At 42.8% G+C, this 17,339-nt stretch overlaps 2 protein-coding genes across 2 annotated transcripts in view; one reads left to right on the plus strand and one right to left on the minus strand.

Moving 5' to 3' along the window:
* Nucleotides 1–1,038: 1,038 nt before the first annotated feature.
* Nucleotides 1,039–9,289, plus strand: MALSU1 (mitochondrial assembly of ribosomal large subunit 1). Its single transcript, XM_030481261.1, has 4 exons — nt 1,039–1,263; nt 3,127–3,305; nt 5,522–5,603; nt 6,832–9,289. Exons 1-4 carry the CDS (start codon nt 1,068–1,070, stop codon nt 7,035–7,037), a joined length of 663 nt encoding a protein of 220 aa, XP_030337121.1. The 5' UTR covers nt 1,039–1,067; the 3' UTR covers nt 7,038–9,289.
* Nucleotides 9,290–10,719: 1,430 nt separating this feature from the next.
* Nucleotides 10,720–17,339, minus strand: part of IGF2BP3 (insulin like growth factor 2 mRNA binding protein 3) — a 116,083-nt gene continuing 109,463 nt past the window's right edge. Inside the window, exons 14-16 of the mRNA XM_030481247.1 lie at nt 15,775–15,906; nt 14,356–14,469; nt 10,720–13,424 (exon numbers count right to left, since the gene is read on the minus strand). Of these exons, the coding sequence (XP_030337107.1) occupies nt 13,323–13,424; nt 14,356–14,469; nt 15,775–15,906 (348 nt within the window). The 3' untranslated portion in view covers nt 10,720–13,322. The remainder of the gene's footprint in view (nt 13,425–14,355; nt 14,470–15,774; nt 15,907–17,339) is intronic.

The following is a 17,339-nucleotide window of genomic DNA, read 5'->3' on the forward strand; positions in this document are numbered from 1 at the left end:
ACCAAAAGTATTTGTAAGCTGAAAAACACCAGCCCCTAAAGGAATTTGCAAGAGACATCCAGACACTGTGGCCTGTTAGTGTAACTTCAGCCTCGTACAGCTTAGTCAAATTTCCTTTGAAGCTGAAGCTGTATCGCTATAGGTTTTATAAATCACACATTTATGCCTTTGAAGTCTTACTGCCATTGTTTTACCATCATACTCAGGGAGGGAGGTAAAAAAAGACTCTGAACAGTAATTCTTTTATTTTACAGACAGTGTAAATGCCAACATCTCCGAGGAACGGGGTGGAGGGAAACATGTTTCACCCTCAGTAAATACAAATGCGTGAACTTGCCTGGGTCATAGCTTTTTAACCCCTGACAACATCCTCCATAACAAAACAAATACACTACCCTGCACCCATTAACACTATGCGGGAACTACACAAATGTAAAACACACTTTCCCTGAGAAAAAATGTATTCATTTAAAACCAGCTGCAGCCTTTGGGGCAAACCCACAGCATCTAAAGGGGCGCACAAGCCTTGAGCCGGGATGCGGTGATTGGGGTTTACACAGCCGCGCTCACGTTTCGTCTCTGCTCCCTCCCAACTCCCCAACAGCCCACCACAGCAGCGCGCTGCGTCTCGGTGTCCGGGCCCCGGCCATTCCCTTCCACCCTCCCGTTTTACCGCCTCGTGGCTCTGACAGCCTCACAAAACACTGGTCGAGAAGCGCAAAACGGGGACGAGCCACTGCCCGCCGCGATGTCCGCATCTCCACACCCAAACCCCGCACCGCGGCGGGGCCGTGCGGGGCCGGGACACGACAGCCCCAGCGGGCGCTCCGCTTCCCGCTGGGCTCGCCGGGGCCGCGCACACAGCCCCACCGCCGCCCAGCTCCCACCGGGACGCGGGCTGCAGCGGACGCACCGGCACAGACCCGCACTGCGCGGGCGCCCAGCGGCGCTTCCCGACCGACGGCAGGCTGAACCAATGAGAAGAGAGGGGCGTCGCTGCCGCTGGCCAATCGCTGGGCGGCATGCCGGGAAGGGGCGGGCCGCGGCGGCGGAGCGCGGGGGTGGGCATGTGGCGGGCGGTGGCGGCAGGACGGAGGGTGCTGCGGCCCGTCTCCGCCGCGGCGGGGGGTGCCCTCCGCCCGCAGCCGCCCCGCCGCGTGGCAGGGGCTCCCCGCGGGGGGGGCGCGCCGGCGCGGGGCGCGGCAGGCGACGCAGGCGGAGCTGGGGCGCTGGGGGCGGCGGCGGAGCGGCCTCAGGTGGCAGGTAGGGCGGCCTAGGCGGGGGACGAGCTGCCGGGTAAAGCAGCGGTGCGCGACACCGGGCACCGTGCGTTTAACCCCGCTGGGTATACGGGTCCGGTTCTGCCAGGACTATTTGGCGTTACCGTGCTCGAGGTGTTCCCGGGGGCTCCCGCAGGCCCGCGCCCCAGCGGGTGAGGGAGCGCGGGTGTCGAGCGCGCCCGTCCCCGATGGTGAGGCGCTGCCCTCACCGCCTGTAACCCCGCGGGTGTCAAACGCGGTGTCACGGCCCCCGGGCGAGGTAAGGCCCTGGCTTGTCAGGCCCAAGCGTGGCTGTGCGGTGGTGCCCTATGCAAAACGTAACGCCTGGGGAATAAAGTGACTGTTTGGGGCACAAGGAATCTCATTCTGCAGCTGCAGGAGGATGCTGGCGGTGCTGGTGCGATGGAATCGCCCTCGCCTCGGCTGACACCACAGGACTCGGGGTCACAGCATTTGTGCTGAGCCGGCATCGCCTCCCAGGTCCCGCTGTGAAGCAGGGAGTCGGCAGCTAGCATAGACCGAGCCTGTGTGTGCATACATACAGGAACTTCTGTGAGGGCAGTGGTGCCGAGTTGGAGGTGTGATTCTGTGATGTACACTGGCACAGAAATTTCCCGTCATAGGGAACAGTTATAGCAGCAGAATGGCTGGTTATGGCTATAAGCACTGCATGCACCGAGCTGGTTTGTTGTTGTAGCTGTTCTGCACATCCCTGGCCCAGACCTGACCATGATGTTCAGTGTGGCAGAGTGTGCCTGGGGTTGTTTAGACCATTCGTTCCCTAAGTAGGCACTAGAGAATTCACATGTGGCTACCAGGCAAATATTTAACTTTTGTAACCACTGCATCTGGAGGAGCTGTGGCCACTGCTAATTTTCTGCATGTGTGACCACAGCAAAAGCTGAAAGAGTGCATGAGTCCCTAAGCTCAAAGGCTTTCATTTACAGAGATCTGTTCCAATTTCATATTCCCATTCATGCATGTAATTATGTGTAGCTGTTGTTCTTTTGTTTGGCTTTTTCTTTATATTGGTAAATATAAAGCTTGGCTTTGTGCTGATGCTTGGTCTGCACTAACGTTCACTTTATAGTGGCAAGTATGCATTGCTGACAGATTCAAATTACGCCTTCTGTATGCACACAAGTTGCATCTACCTAATTAGGACAAATTAGAAATAAACGGATTTCATGGTGTGAACAGAAGGTAGTTGCACTAATTTACTAGTTTCTAAGCTGGCTTGCTTAAACTGTTGAGGAACTAAAGCTTTGTCTACAATATCATGATCCTCGGTGGCAGAAGAGACTAGGGAAAAAGTGGCTTTATTCAGGTGAAGATAAAAAGTACCTACACATTGCATCACATCAGCTCCATTTTCAATATGCTGATTTAATCCTCTTATGATTTTAATTTCATCACCATGTATTATCACAGGCCTGTTGACAAGCATTGTTCTGACATATTTTGACTTTTTTTCTGTTGTTTTAATAATGTCTGTTGAAGTGCTTGGGTTTCGTTCATTTTAATTGAGAAACCTCTCATGATAGCATTGACTCTTAAGTGCTAACAACAAGAAATGTGTTACCTAAAAGAAACTCTGATGTTTGCTAACTGCTGTATCTAGTGATAGTGTTACATACCAGAAGGGTGCTTAGTTCTCAACTTTGGTGGTTTTAAAAATGGTTTTTAAAAATCTGCAGTTCATGCTGCATTGTCAGTCTCAAAGCAAATTCCAGAACGAGCGGCTAGCTTGGGCTGTAATTCAGTTCATTTGATATCTTCTGAAGTGGTTGGGTTTTGCAATTAAAAAGATAAATTGCCACTGTATTATTTTTTCTGTCTGTTCCAGATACTGTTCTTCCGAAGTTCAACATTGACTTTGTTGTAGCTCTGCTGAGGCAAGAAAATGCTAAAGACATTTGTGTCATCCAGCTACCTCCAGAAATAAAATACTGTGATTATTTCATAATCGTGAGCGGATCTTCAACACGGCATCTCCATGCAATGGCACAGTACATGCTGAAAATGGTAACACAGTTCCCCTGCACTCCCTGGGGTTCTGGGAATGGTTTTAAATGTCGTGAAAGGAATTTCCCAGGATTGCACATGTAGGGGTGTACCAGACAAGATGAAACTAATTATCCTTATGTCATTTAGTCCTGAATGCATCTAGCAACTAACTGTACTTTTTTTCCTGTAGTGCTACTACTCAAAATGTAGAGAATGTATTTTAAAGACAGACCTCTCTGTATTTAGACCAGTGATGATGGTAGCACAGTTTGGTAGCTAGAACAAGAGTGATGTGAAATTCCCAAACTAAAATCTTGCCTCTAGAAGGCAGAAGTTGTATTAATGTGATTTTTGAATGTACTAAATTTAAAAGCTTAATAGGTACAATGTTGCTTTCATAACTTGCTAGTGTTAAATTGACAGCTCTCTCTATCTGTCCCAGAGCAGGAGCTCTGCAAAGGCAGAGCTGCTGGGGAGACCTGGCATCCTCCTGGGTGTCCTGAAACCTGGGAGGCCTGACCAAGGACTCAGTAGTGGCCGAGCTTGCCTGGCATTGGAAGTTTTGTAAGCAAAAAGTAAGCTGAAGCTTAAGCAGAGCAGGTACTCCGGAGTGCTGGCAGGCAGCTGGCTATCTTTACCTTCACAGTACCTAAACCATTATGGTGATGCATGATCTACACTAAAAGCAGAGGTGCTCATGTGTAGCATGAGGTCTTGCTTTTCTTGCAGTAACTTGAAAATGGCCAAGTCCCAGCTACTGTTTACCACTTCCCGTCTGGTTTCATGCTAGAGGAAGAAACTAACACTTGACTTTCTTGCAATCTGTTCACCATTACGCAGCCTTTAAAGACAAGGCTGAAGAAAACTTGTAGTGGAGATAAGCCTATTTTTTAAATAGCTGATGGCAGTGCATGCAGGGCATTTTAGTATTTTAAGCAGACTTTTACGGAGTCTTTGACAGTTACCTGCTTTTGAGGGCATCTTACCAGCGAACTGAAAGAAAGGAAGGTGAACTAGTTCCGAATTACATTCTAAAAGTTCTCCATTCTGGCTTGCAAACTGGGGCCATTGTCCAGCAGCTAACATTGTATGGGAAGGAGCAGGAATAGTGGCATTTTGTGAGAATTGCTTTCCCAGTGGAGTGGGACTCATTTGCTAGCCAGCCATGCTGTTACAACCTGTTACACTGTATGGTGTCTTTCCTGGCAGAAAGGACTGTTGGAGCCAGGCAATTTCACTCCCCGTTTTTGCTGTGGCCTTGTGCTGAAATAAATGCTGTTTGGTTTTTAATTTCAGCTTGAAAAAGATTTCAGTATTTGTTTTTGACTCCTTCAACTAAAGTAGAAATTGGAATAAAAGAGCTCTGTGAAGATACAGTTGACTTCACGTTTTGTTTTCTATTGATGCTTCTTGTAAAGAAACAAGTAGGTTATGGCCAGACCTGACAGTAACAGTATTTAAGCTTCTAGTTGCCAAACTTCTTTAGGCCAGGTGGGTGCTTAGGTGGGAGGAGCTGAGCCTCTGAGCTGGCATCTTGAAAGGCACCATGTTGCACATGTAACTAACCACCTTGCCCTAGCTGGGCGTTTGCAGTTGTGCTTTGAGCTCCCCCACACACAGAGTGGTTCATAGCTCGGAATCCTGTGTGCTGGTCATGCTTGCCCCCCATCTTGCAATAAGTGTTGAGAGCATGTACTCAAGAGACAGGAGGTTTGTTTGGATGCCTTCCTCTTGGCATGGGTTGAAACTTGTTTTCTTCCTTCGTCCTTCCATCTGAGAAGAGGGTAAGCTTGGCATTTCCAGTTCTGCATCCTTAACTAGCCAATGTAAAACAACAACGAAAGGTATCTGAAAGGAAGTAAACTTAGTGGTAATGGCAGCCACAGGGAACTGAAAGGCTACTCTAATGCCAAGCACTTGTATTCAATATTCATCTTGAGAAAAAATGGGCACTTGTGAAATTTATGGATAGATAACTTATGGGAATTCTGAGTGTTAGGATTCTAGATTTGATACTAGGTCCCACTGAGAAATCTGTACTTGTTTTCTAGTGCTGCAAGTGTTTTGGGGTTGGGTGGTTGGGGTTTTTTTGGCGCAGAATCCAGAGCTAACATGAAGTAATCTAATCTGTTTAAGATTTAAGACAACTCAGCAAAGTCAGTTTATCTGTTAAGTTTGAGTGTTTTTAAGTAAATGTTATGTATTTAATTTTCTGCCGTTGCTGCTTCTCTCAGTACAAGTATCACAAAGAAGAAAGCGATCCTCGTACTCGGGTTGAAGGAAAAGAAACAGATGACTGGCTCTGCATTGATTTTGGTAAATATTTGTGGATCTGACAAATAGGAAGTTCTGCATGAGCTCTATGTTGAAGGAAGCATCTCACCACATACCCTGATTGCTGTGGAGTTCACAATACTGTTTTGCAATTCCAGTTGTTGCTTGAACTCATTGTGGTAATAAATAATTTTTCACTAAAGATCATTGGCACTGAGAAGACAGCAGTAACTATTCTTCATGTGGCTGAAACAGCTCTTAATAAATTGAAGATAACAGTAGTGGAAGCAGAAAAGCTACTGCAGTCACTGTTCTCAGGTTTATGTAATCCCTGTTTAGGTGAGTGGGGCTCTTTGCTTGCTCCTTAGTAGTGACGTGTTGAACAAGACTTGTCCACTGTCCAGATCCTACCATGACATGGGGCGAAACATCAGTCCTAAGAAATTGAATTTAATTCTTTATTCTACAAGCATGAAACTCTCTACACAAACATAAAAGACTTTGCATTCAGAAAGCATTTCTCCTTCACTATGAGCTCTGCTTAAAAGCGAGCATGGGTGGGTGGAGCACTGCAGCCAGTGACGTTAAGCCTTGGTTGCTTTACTGTCAATGGTTTTGATAGTTTAACTGAAAAGCAATTGAAATTTTAGGGCATAACCAGAGAAAACTGCATTAGAAGTATACTGGAATTAATGTTCTCTACTATTGTTTGCAGAGGATTAATGAAAACCTGTAAGAAAAATCTTATTATGTCAAAGTCTGGACCTGTTTTCTTATAAAAACTACCTGAGAAGTGTGAGCAACACACCTAAGGAAATTCACTTGGCTATAGTTGAATGTTGTTGGTAACACAGGAAAGCTGAAGGTCCATCAGGGGACTCTTCCAAGTAAAATTTCTTTTTACTTACTACCTTCTGTCCTCTAGAAGTTGTAACTTCTTTGGTCTGGGGTCTTGTGAAAGTGTTTTAATTTAAACCAGGGTATTTGGGGGTTGGAACTAGATATCTTAAGGTCCTTTCCAACCCTAGCTATTCTATGATTGTCCCCCTCAATCTCTTGGCTATAGTCTTAGAGTCTTTTAAAGGACTACCCAATTCCTAACAAACACTGTTCAAGAACTGGAATCAGCAGCTTAAGAGGAGACCTCCATCAGCTGACCTGTTATGTCTAGCCAGAATGGGGTTGGAAGACTTGAGCTCTTTGTGCAGCTGGAGGCATAGTAGTGCTTTACAGTTCACCTTAATTGATTGTGAATTTCTGTTCTGTGCAGGCAGCATCGTGGTGCATTTCATGCTGCCAGAGACACGAGAGGTTTATGAATTGGAGAAGCTATGGACTCTTGGTTCCTACGATGACCAGTTGGCACAGATGACTCCACAGTCACTGCCAGAAGACTTTATCTTTAGACTGACTCCTAGCAGCAGCGATCATCTGGAGAAAGAACTTCATGAAGCTTTTGAGGGGAAAGAGAAATGAACGTGCCTGTGCAGGTCTGGGAGGCACATACAGGCTTCATTACTGACTTAGCAGTCACTGCAGTTGATCAGTACAGAACAGTGTATTTATTGGATGTACCTAACTAAAGTTTTGAACAAGCTACAAAGATGATCACTCATGGTAATCTTAAGGTTGGAAAGGAAACCTTGCTGAGTCCAGCCATAAAATGTCAAAGAAGGAATCCTATCATAAGGGAGTTTCCTGGGGCAGTCACTATTGCAGTGGAATTTGCAGTGAGAAGAGCAGGGCAAAGAGCTGCTTAAGCTACTTACCCTGAAACTCATGCTTAGCCTCTAGAGTAATTGCTTTTCTTTGAAAGACCTGCCTGTAGAAGCAATGCAAGAAGACTTGAGTTCTGCAAGATAAAACTATGTGAAATAGTACCGTTTAGATGAGGCTTCTGGTATTAAGCCGTTTGCTTCTGGTCAAGATGAAGCAAATCATGCTCTGCACTGAAGAAGAAAAAAAAAACAACCTGGTGTTACTGAGCGTATAAGCCAAGAGCAGCAGTGACAAATAAATGTGCCTTGAGTTAACAAAACAGTAAGTGAGTTTTCAGCCAAGGCCAATCTGTTTTTAATAACAGTAATAAAAAACTCAGCCCTGAAGAGCTTCAGTTCCTTGTCTTTATGTGAAATCATTCAGCTCATTCTAAGTGTGCAGTTGGCTCCTTCCCTAGTTTTCCTCTCACCTGGTTTGTGGCAAAGGACACTAAGGCAATGCAGTATGACGGTGTAAACCTCCAGCTCCTTTGAAGTGGGCAAAAGTAGCTCTAAAGTAAGCCCTTCGTCACTGAGCATTACTTGCTGTTGCTGGGCTCTTTAGCACTTCCACAGGTCATTGCACAGCGTGTTCTTAGTCTGATTGCTGCACAGTCTAATAACCAGTTAGTAGAGCTTCAAGATGGTAACAAAACTTGTCTGTGTAGAGCAAGATGCTTTTCTCCACTACAGGACAGGGGCTTTTGTCACTAGATTAGGATCTCTTCCTTCTGGAGAAGTTAGCTCTGCTGTGCATCAGGAAGCAGGAACAGTAGATCTTGAGGGTAATCACTTTTCCCCCTGCAGCCCCACAAAATACTTCAAGGCCATGTTTGCATCTGTTCCCTGCACAGCAGCTGCTGTTTGTAACGCTCAAAGTGACCTTGTTTTTAATGCTTGTGGTTGTGGTGTTTAGGGGGAAGGGCTGGGTTTGTTTTTAAGAAGCAACTAACCAACCTTCTCCTTCGTTTCTGATTGGTCACGTTTTCTTGCTGTGCCTAGGCTCTGTTCCTTGGGCAACAACTGCCCCCGAGCTCACCTGCTGTTCAATACCAGGCAGCAGATAGTTCTGCAAATTAAACAAGACCATTTATTAAATGTAGTTAAACTATGCAGATAGATAAAACATCTTTGCCCACAAAATAAATGTACTGGTGGCAAGTCTGGCTACAGAGAAAGATTTTCAGAATGCTTCATGATATTTGTAAGTAATCCACATGGGGGAAAGATAACCTTGGCTGTCTTAGAGTGATGGGTTCTAAATCAGGCATTTTCTCCTAGGAGAGGTACGTAGGAGTAACTTTGGATCATTCCCTGAAACCGTTTGCCTTTTACTGCTGTGGCTGAAGATAAGTAATGCTAGATGAATAGGGGCAGGCTCAGCAAACATTATGCAGCTATATGAATCCATATTTAGTAACTGGAACCACATACAGTATCCTGTAACAAAAAGAGCACTCAGAAAAGAACAGAAAAAGGTAGGGAACTGCTTCCCTGGGAGCAGGCTAGGACTCTGACAGCTGCAAAGGGTAATTGATAGTCTGTAAGGCAAGACAAAGTGAAAATAAAATGAACTGAAGAGACAAAAAACAGTAAAATAAAAAGTGTAACAGAATTTACTGCCAAAGCACATTGTAAAGAGAAGTTATGTGGAACATCCACTGGTTGGTATTAAACAATCAGAACTGCAGGCTCAGGAAAAGAGCTGCCTCATCTGCCATTGAACAGAAGCAGTCACAGTCTGTGCAGAGCTACTGCCAGGCCCCAACCAGGTTACTTGCCTGCCCAGGGAGCCTTTGACACGGCCCTCGTAAAGCTGGGATCTGGGAATTAGAGCTGCTTTAGATGGTCAGTACTGTGCAACATTAAACCCCTTTTGAAGGGGAAACATCTGGGAATGGTTTCAGTTCTATGGATCAGGCGATTTCTGTGTAAAATAAAAAAAACTGAGCAGCTTGTCCAGTGAGTCTAGAGATTCGTCATTCAGTCCTCAGTACAGAAGCAGGTGCAGGTTTGACTCTGCAGGATCCCTTGATGATGGGATGAACAGGAGAAACAGTTATCAAGGTGGAACTTCAGTAGTCATTTCACTGATTTCCTGTACTGCGTTTGAGTAACTTGTTACCGAGCAGTGTGCGTCCATCAGTTGAGCTCATATCTGTTACATACAGCCCAGCTCAAGTCCTTACTCCACAATTTTTCACATTCCTTTAGAAGTCCTGTGCCCTGGTACGCCAAAGACCATGCTGTCCTGCACAGCATACATGCTTCATTTAATGGAAACTCATACAAAGAGCGCATGCCTTTGGAATTGCGGCTTAGGAATAAAAGCTTTGGAAGGTTAGAAGCAAATAAAAGCATCATGATTAAGCAAATGCTTAAAACAGTCAGGGGTTTAGCTGTCACAAAAGCACCAGCGATACAGAGGAAGGCATAACTTTGTATGTTGCTCAAATGACAGGGATGCTGGTTCTGAGAAGATGCCTCCATATTGGCATGGCAAAATGAGCCGAGAGTTCCCTGTGAAATGTAATACCCTATGCAGTGTCTTCTACAGACATAATTTCTTCAATTCCCTCTTTCTGCTGGTTGGTCCCCAAAAAATGAGTTGTGAAGACAAGTGGGAGGCTGCAAGAGCTTGGAAAGCAAATTTGGTTTTCCACTCCTCTTTCGAAGACACAGAATTACATTATTCATGACAATCCTTCATTCTCCAGCCCCTCTCTCTCACTCTAAAGCATTCAGTTAAACATATAGCCTCGTTTCTATTCCAAATAATGTTAAGGAGGATCTAAATGGAGAGGCCATACCACCTCACTGGCAAGTGATATGTGTTCAGGAGTGGTGGTAGGAGTGAGATACAGGGGTTTTTTTGCTTGCTAGTGGGACTGGTTCTGCCTATCCAGGCTTCTAGAGCCATGTTCACTACACAGCTCCATCAAGCTGGGAGCACCAAAAGTAAAGTCTGGGTAAAACCAAGCCCCCCAAAAAATCACTGCAATTCAGATCTCACTTCAAGCCTGTTAAAGACTCCTTCATGTTTGCCCTGGGTCAGGACAGTCGAGCACACATCCCTTCCACAGCAAATCAGCCTAAGGAAACTGCATAAAGCTGAAACCACGGACTACAGGTTGTACCACAGACTGTATGGCATTGTTATATGGGAGGGAGAAGGTGAACTAGAAGCCACAGAAGTCGCTGCTTGTAATGGGAAGTGCAAACATTGTAACCTGGCTGCTGGATGCCCTGGCAGCTATGGAATGAACACCTGCGGGTGACTGTTCATCCTTATCCAGTTGTTATTATGGACAGAAAACCAACTTCACTCAAAGTACGACAAAGACTTAGAGCAGTCTGTCCCTCTGCCTATCATTAATTTAAAAAAACACCACACAGCTTTATCTGATGATAGGAGTTAAACTCTTTATTCCATTCAGAGGCATCTGGCAAGTGGAGCTGCATTGGGGGGCACATTACAGATGAAAAATGATCCATACTTTGTGGATATTGAAATCATTTACAGTATTTACTTTCTAGCTATTCCCAAATACTCCAAATTCCCAAGTCTCAATTGAAAAGAAAAACATGATTTACCATATTAAGTCTAGAAATTTAAAGAGAGATGACAGTATTTAAATCAGCAGATGTAAATGCAGCACCTATTTGTAAAGTCATTTTTATGGAAAATAATGAAGTCAAATCCTTCTCAAATGTTAAGAAAGGAACGTCAGAACTTACTTAAGCCTCAACAAAAATTAAATGCTATGACTTTTCATACTTCAGTAATTTTAAATTCATTGTAAGAAAAAAAAAACATTATCCTAAAGGCTAGATGAAGGTCACTGTCAAAAAAGGAAAAAAGAAACTCATTTCTCTTTGCTAAAACTACAACATAAGTTTGTGGTTTTTAAACCAATTAGTAAAGAAGAGATGCAGGAAAAAAACACTTCAGACCATTTTCAAAATTATCTAATCTGTACAACAATGATCTTTGGGAAAATTATCTAGTCTATGTAGTAATGCCTCTATTTCAACATGAACCTAAGAGGTAGATAACAAAATGATGAAACAAATGTTTTTGCTCGTTGTGCCCCTCAAATCAGTGCAGCATGGTGATTCTGATCATCTCATGCACAAAAAACATCACAAAAAAAGGTTCAGAGGTAATAGCATGGCTCTGTCGACCACACACACAGGCGCGCGCGCGCACACTCACACACACACAGCAGTCTTTATGCACCATGTGTTGCCACATACTTATTTTTTTCTTTTTCTTAAACTGAGGTAGACTGAAGTTTATTGTAGAAACTTGAATGTGTCACTATTACCACAATCATCATTCAAATTACATTTGGAAATTCAAAAATTTGGTAACTTTCCTGTTATCCCTGCCTTTTGACATTTAGGTTGGTTTTTGTTTTTTTTTTTTCTTCTCTAATGGTTGGTTGCAGAACGTGCATAAATCCTGCTGCATCTATTATAAGCCAGGCTAGAGAGGTGGTTGGTTTTGTTTGTTTGTTTGTTTTCACTTGTAATAGTTTTTAAAACCTTCAAAGTGGCTTAGTGTGGCCCATAACAGCGGCTGGATATGTAAACTTAGCCTTTCATTATCTTTCTATGTGATCAAACACTGTTTGACCTTCCCCCATCGTGGTAACTGAAAGCAGTATGATGTGATCTGCAGACAGCGGAGACCCTCCTGGCCCCAAATAGGCTCTGGCAGATCAAGTGTTCTATCAAACTGAAGATGAAGCTTGCTCTTTGAACAAAATGGCAAAGTCCAAATGGGCTGCAAATGGTTAAATGTAGCATTATTAGGTAGTGATGGTCAAAGGCACAAAGGGTTCATGCATTCAATCAAGTAGCACAAAAAAAAAATTCAGCCTCTTGCAGCCTTCTAATTTTTTCCCCCAACCCCAGCCTCTTGCCATCACTTCCTTGTCCTGTTCCCAAAAAAGTACCGTCACAAACTTTTTCATCCCATCTTAAAAGAAAACTAAACGGCATTGCTGCTATCAGAATGTTGGCATCATTCACTAGCTTTTGAACATTCACTGAATTTTTTTTTCTTAAACAAATGATGGTGTTGAAGCCCTCAGAAAACCTGAGGCCGTGTTTTTTTTACCCACCTTACTCCCGTCAGCCAGCAGCTAGAAGTGCTCTGCTATATTTTTCCCCGATAAGTCCGTAAGTACTCCTGGCTGGTGGCTGATCAAATTTTAATTTTTTTTAAAAAAATAAAATGCTCAAGAACTATTAAGCTTTATAAAGTATACAAAATACCAAAAAAAAAAAAGCAAAAAAGGAACAATTTCTCATTGAGGTACTAAATGCCTGAGGTAGTTTAGTAAAAATGCATATTTATCTTTTTATGCCCTGGCCAACACCATTCAACACTTCCCTTAGGTTATTCATGGCAGTGTTATGTAAAAATGCAACCAAATTCTTTTTAAAAAATGCCACTTGTTTCAACGTTGGGACTAACACTTAAACTCTTGTCGATACCCTTGCTCTAACCCTAGCCCACCCACAATCCCACCCGCCAAACGTGGTTGTTCTTTGACAACTGGACCTATAAGAGCAATGCCTTTCTTTTTTTGTTCGTTTTTCTTTTTTCTTTTCTTTTTTTTGTGGTTTTTTTTTGTTTTTTTTTTCTTTTTAAACCAGTGAACTCAGAAGAGAAAGCTTCATTAAACCAAGTTCTAAAATTGTTGGGGAATAATAAGAACAATAAAAAAGACTAACGAGTTTATGTTAAATTGTGAGAATAGAACAAAAGGGAAGTGAAGGGGTCCTTATTTTTAAAGCTGGGTTTCAAAAGTTTGAGAGAGCCTAAAGAATACATTCTCAGAGACAGCGTTCAACGGTTGCCTGGTCCTCGAACAGGTGATTGGCTTGGTGGATCTTCTGCATACAACTTCAACAGGTGCTCACCACCCGTCTCTCTGTCGCACAGTCTGTCTTTGGTCTGGCATCTGTCTCTGATGGGCCATTTCCTAAACCTTTATTTCCGTCTCGGCTGAGGCTGTCCGCTTTGCAATGTTTTTTGCTGCTGCTGCTGCCTTCTTACCTGAGCCAATATTTCCTGAATTTTTCTCTGAGCAAGCTGAAGGACAGAAAGAAGAAACAACCCATCATGATGCCACCCTGCAGTGACTGCTGTCTACAACAGGCTATAGATGCTACTGGGATTAAGAAAATCTGGAGTAACTAAGTTCCTCGTACTGACAAGATTACTCATTAGTTAAAATACACTTGGGTTAGTCATGATGTACAACTTCAGTTGTAATTTTTCTTCTTTTTCCACCTACCACAACCACCTGCATGGTGAGTTTTCACATCTGTAATACAGAAAGCATGAGCGTAGAAAGAAGACTGCCAGCGTCAAGGTTATTGAAGCTACAGGCTACTTCCATTTTACTCCTCTGGAGATACTAATGTTTTATAAAAACACCCACTGTAGTAATAGAGAGAGGACAATGTCTTTTGTACACTGGGGAATCCAGAAGGTCAGACTAACAGGACTTACCAGCCCTCCCATCTCCTTTCTGAATTACAAGTCACCTGTAGCAAAGTATCAAAAGGAATCAGTCTGCACTAAGAGTTAAGTGGGGGAAGAAGTCTTGTGGTCCTTTTCTTAATGATATTAAATCAACAGATTGGGCAATGTGGGCAAATTGCATGCACAGATGCAGTCCTTGCCAGGTACTATGAGGTGACTTGTATCTCCCATCTAAATTTCGGTCCCATCAACAACCTGGTTTTTCTTTTGCTTTGGAAGTTTTAGCAGTACCAGAGACTACATATATGGACAGGAGAATTTAAGATGATTGTTCTACATATGTAACAGTGCAATATTGGTATAAAACTCTCTCACAGGCATATGGGAAGTTTATTGCAGCAAGACAACTAGAGGAGCCTGGCAAGCAGTGCTTTCTGTATCAAAAGAGTCTTCTGTCTCTTTGCTCTGGACATGGATATGAGACAAAGACCATGAAAACATCAAGGCAACACAGGTTCATTCCAGTTCCTCCTACCTGGCATGCATAGAAGTGACCAGTTATTTTCACAACCACCTGATCGTTTTCGTCAGGTGTCTGGTCACGAGGGACTACAACTTCTGCACTTGTCAAGTTTTGAAGCTCATTTACCTATAAATAGATAGAAGTCAGAAAAATCGTAAACAAACATATCCCACAACCACCAAACCTCAGAGATACTGCTGACCACAGAAACATCTTTCAAATTAGGTTTTGAAAAAGGAAACCCACTAACAGAAACCATCTTTGTGCAGCAGTGTGTGCTTTGCAAGATGAGCCTGCTTGTGTCTCTAACATAAATTAGCACCCAGTTCCCTGGGTTTGTGGAAGTGTTTTAAAGACTAAATACAACACACAGGAGGTGTTAAATACATGACTTAAAAAAGCAAATAGATGCCACAGTGTTTACAGTTAAGTTTACAAGTTTAAGGTCAGAAAACTCATATAATGTGTAATGTAGGAAAGAGAAAAAATGTAAAGTGTTTATACATTTTTCCTTGAAAAAACTCCACAAGATGGAGAACTCCAAACAGATCACTGAGAAGTATCCAAATTATTTTCAGTAGCCTATCAGCTTCCATAGTGTTAAGGAGAGGTAAGGTTGGAGTCTTTGTCCTGTTTACACTTATTTTAGAAATGCATAGCATTATTAGATCAGAAATGGTTCAGATGAACAACTTTTCAGAGATGTTTGCCCTTAAACCCTTTCACCACTGCAAGTAATGAAAGAGGCCATGTTGCCTCCTGACACTTCAAGACCCCATTGCACTCAAGGATGGAGACCCAAGACTGAACCATTTCTTTGCAAGTATCAGCCAGCTCCTGACTTACAACCATATGAAAACACTGGAGTACCAACATCTTTTCAGGATTGTTGTTATTTTATAAAATAAACTAAGCCTAAGAAATGCCATCAGTTAAGTTGAAGCAAAAATATAAGTTTTCATAATACTGAGGTCTGAACATGTCTTAATTTCCTACCAATTTTTTAGAACTTCTGCTTTCATTCAGTTGTGACCAGAAATGCCATCTTTGGGCACATTGGATTTGATATTAAATGAGATTAGTGAAATCTTTTGGCTAAATCTGGCATGAGTTAAAGTTCACAGAAGCAGGTCTTGAGTGGAAACATATTGACTCTGAACAGCAGAACTACATTTCTATCAATAAAGCTCTGCAGATCTGACTCTGACTATTGAGTTTTGTTAAGACTATTGGCTAGAGATTGGCTTCTCTTGACTCCTCACTTGAAGAAAGGAAAGCTTAACAAGTACAACAAACAAAATAGTTCCTGCTTTAACATAACTTCAAAGGATTAGCTATTAGTTAGCTAAATGTTTAAGCCTTATACATTTAGGCACACTGAAATAAGAAACATAACTGAACAACCCTAAAAGTTTTATTTCAGCTACTTACTGTTTTGCCTCCTTTACCAATAACTCTACCAGCAGCATAGGATGGCACTTTTATATGAGCCTCAAGTTTCACTTCTTCTTTAGGTCCAAAGAAATTTTCTTCTTTAAGTTTTCCATAGATTCTCCCTTGAGCCTGCAAAAACGCTTTCAGTTAGAGAATGTGCTTATTGAAATCTAGTTAACTTCAAGGAAGTCCATGGAAAGAAGAATTCTCAGTACACAGCCCTGACAAAGTGTTTTCCCTAAAAAAAATGCAGTAACTATTTTTCTAAAAGAAGTCTTTGTACCAAACTAGGAAGCACCACTGTCCAACCTTAAAGATCGGATGACAAACCAGGGAATAATAGAGCAATTTAACAGCAATCATTATTATTCTGCTTTTCAGTAGAAACACAGCTTTTCAAAGGAACTATTGCACTTCTGTAAAGAATGGTGGAGAGAAACACTGTCTGGCTGAAGCATTTCTTATTACACCCAGAAGCACAGAATGCAATTAATTGGCTCAGAAACCCATTCTTTTAAGGATGTTAAACTGGAAAAAAAGAAAAAGCCACAACCCCCCCCAAACAAGTCATGGGATAAAGCCTCCAATTAGAGCAAACAGCTCACTTTGACAATCCATTACAACACACTGTTTAAAAATAAACAAATCTGAGCTTGCTCAGTTTTCTAAAGTCAAAAATCAAACTGCCAAGATCTAAACAGCACCATGGGATCAGCATTACTCCAAGCAGCACACAGTTCCCTTTTCTGGGGAGCACACAAGTGCCAGGTAGCAAGAAGAATGTCCACTGAGACTAAGCTCACGAATCCTGCTGATTTTTAAACACATCTATGTCCTTACTCCCTGTCATTCATCAGTGGATTCTTGATAAATGGTAACCAAATCTTCTACTCTGCATCTTCTAGAGGCATCGAAAGAACATTTCCATTGAGCTACTGAAGAGACATGCTCTGTAAAGACCATAAGCCTAGGACCACAAAGCCTTTCCAGTTCAGATTCTTCGTCACCTTTTTTAAATTGTGCTCACCAGCCCTGCCACTGCATATATGCTAAATCCAACCATCTAACAGGCCACCACTGGGATGAAATATGAAAAGTCTGAAAAGATTGCATGATGTGATAATTATTTTAAATAGTGGCAGCTTATTTTATCTTATTTCTAGCTCTTGTCCTAAAAGCCTGAAATTCATACTACTCTAGAGTGGGTGAGATGAAAGACATTTTGTGACCTTGGAACTGAAAGTAACTACACAGAAAAGCCATACAAAAACTCAGTAGAACTCACACGTTCTGGCACCATCAACAGCCCCAGAATCAGAGATTCCTGCTCCAGGAAAACACTTCAAAAGGGTTTGTAAAGAGCAGATAAAATACTACTCCCAGCCATCATCTTGAGCTGGAGATTTTGAAACTATTTCCAGATGTGCTAGAGGCAGACAGTGACCAGCATAGCTCTTCTTATTTCAATAGCCATGCTTTTTGTGTGCATAACACCTTGACAGCCTGCACAGGCTGGAGGGCTCAGTGGGAGAGGTACTTTAGTAATAAAACATGCATTACTA

The sequence above is a fragment of the Strigops habroptila genome, chromosome 1, assembly GCF_004027225.2.
Source record: "Strigops habroptila isolate Jane chromosome 1, bStrHab1.2.pri, whole genome shotgun sequence".
Lineage (NCBI taxonomy): Eukaryota > Metazoa > Chordata > Aves > Psittaciformes > Psittacidae > Strigops > Strigops habroptila.

What these genes read in the sequence shown, in the direction of transcription:
- MALSU1 (XM_030481261.1), top strand. Translation starts at nt 1,068, where the DNA reads ATGTGGCGGGCGGTGGCGGCAGGACGGAGGGTGCTGCGGCCCGTCTCC. An exon ending in GGAGCGGCCTCAGGTGGCAG is followed by an intron (nt 1,264 to 3,126) that starts GTAGGGCGGCCT and finishes TGTCTGTTCCAG; the next exon opens with ATACTGTTCTTCCGAAGTTC. An exon ending in CTGGCTCTGCATTGATTTTG is followed by an intron (nt 5,604 to 6,831) that starts GTAAATATTTGT and finishes TGTTCTGTGCAG; the next exon opens with GCAGCATCGTGGTGCATTTC.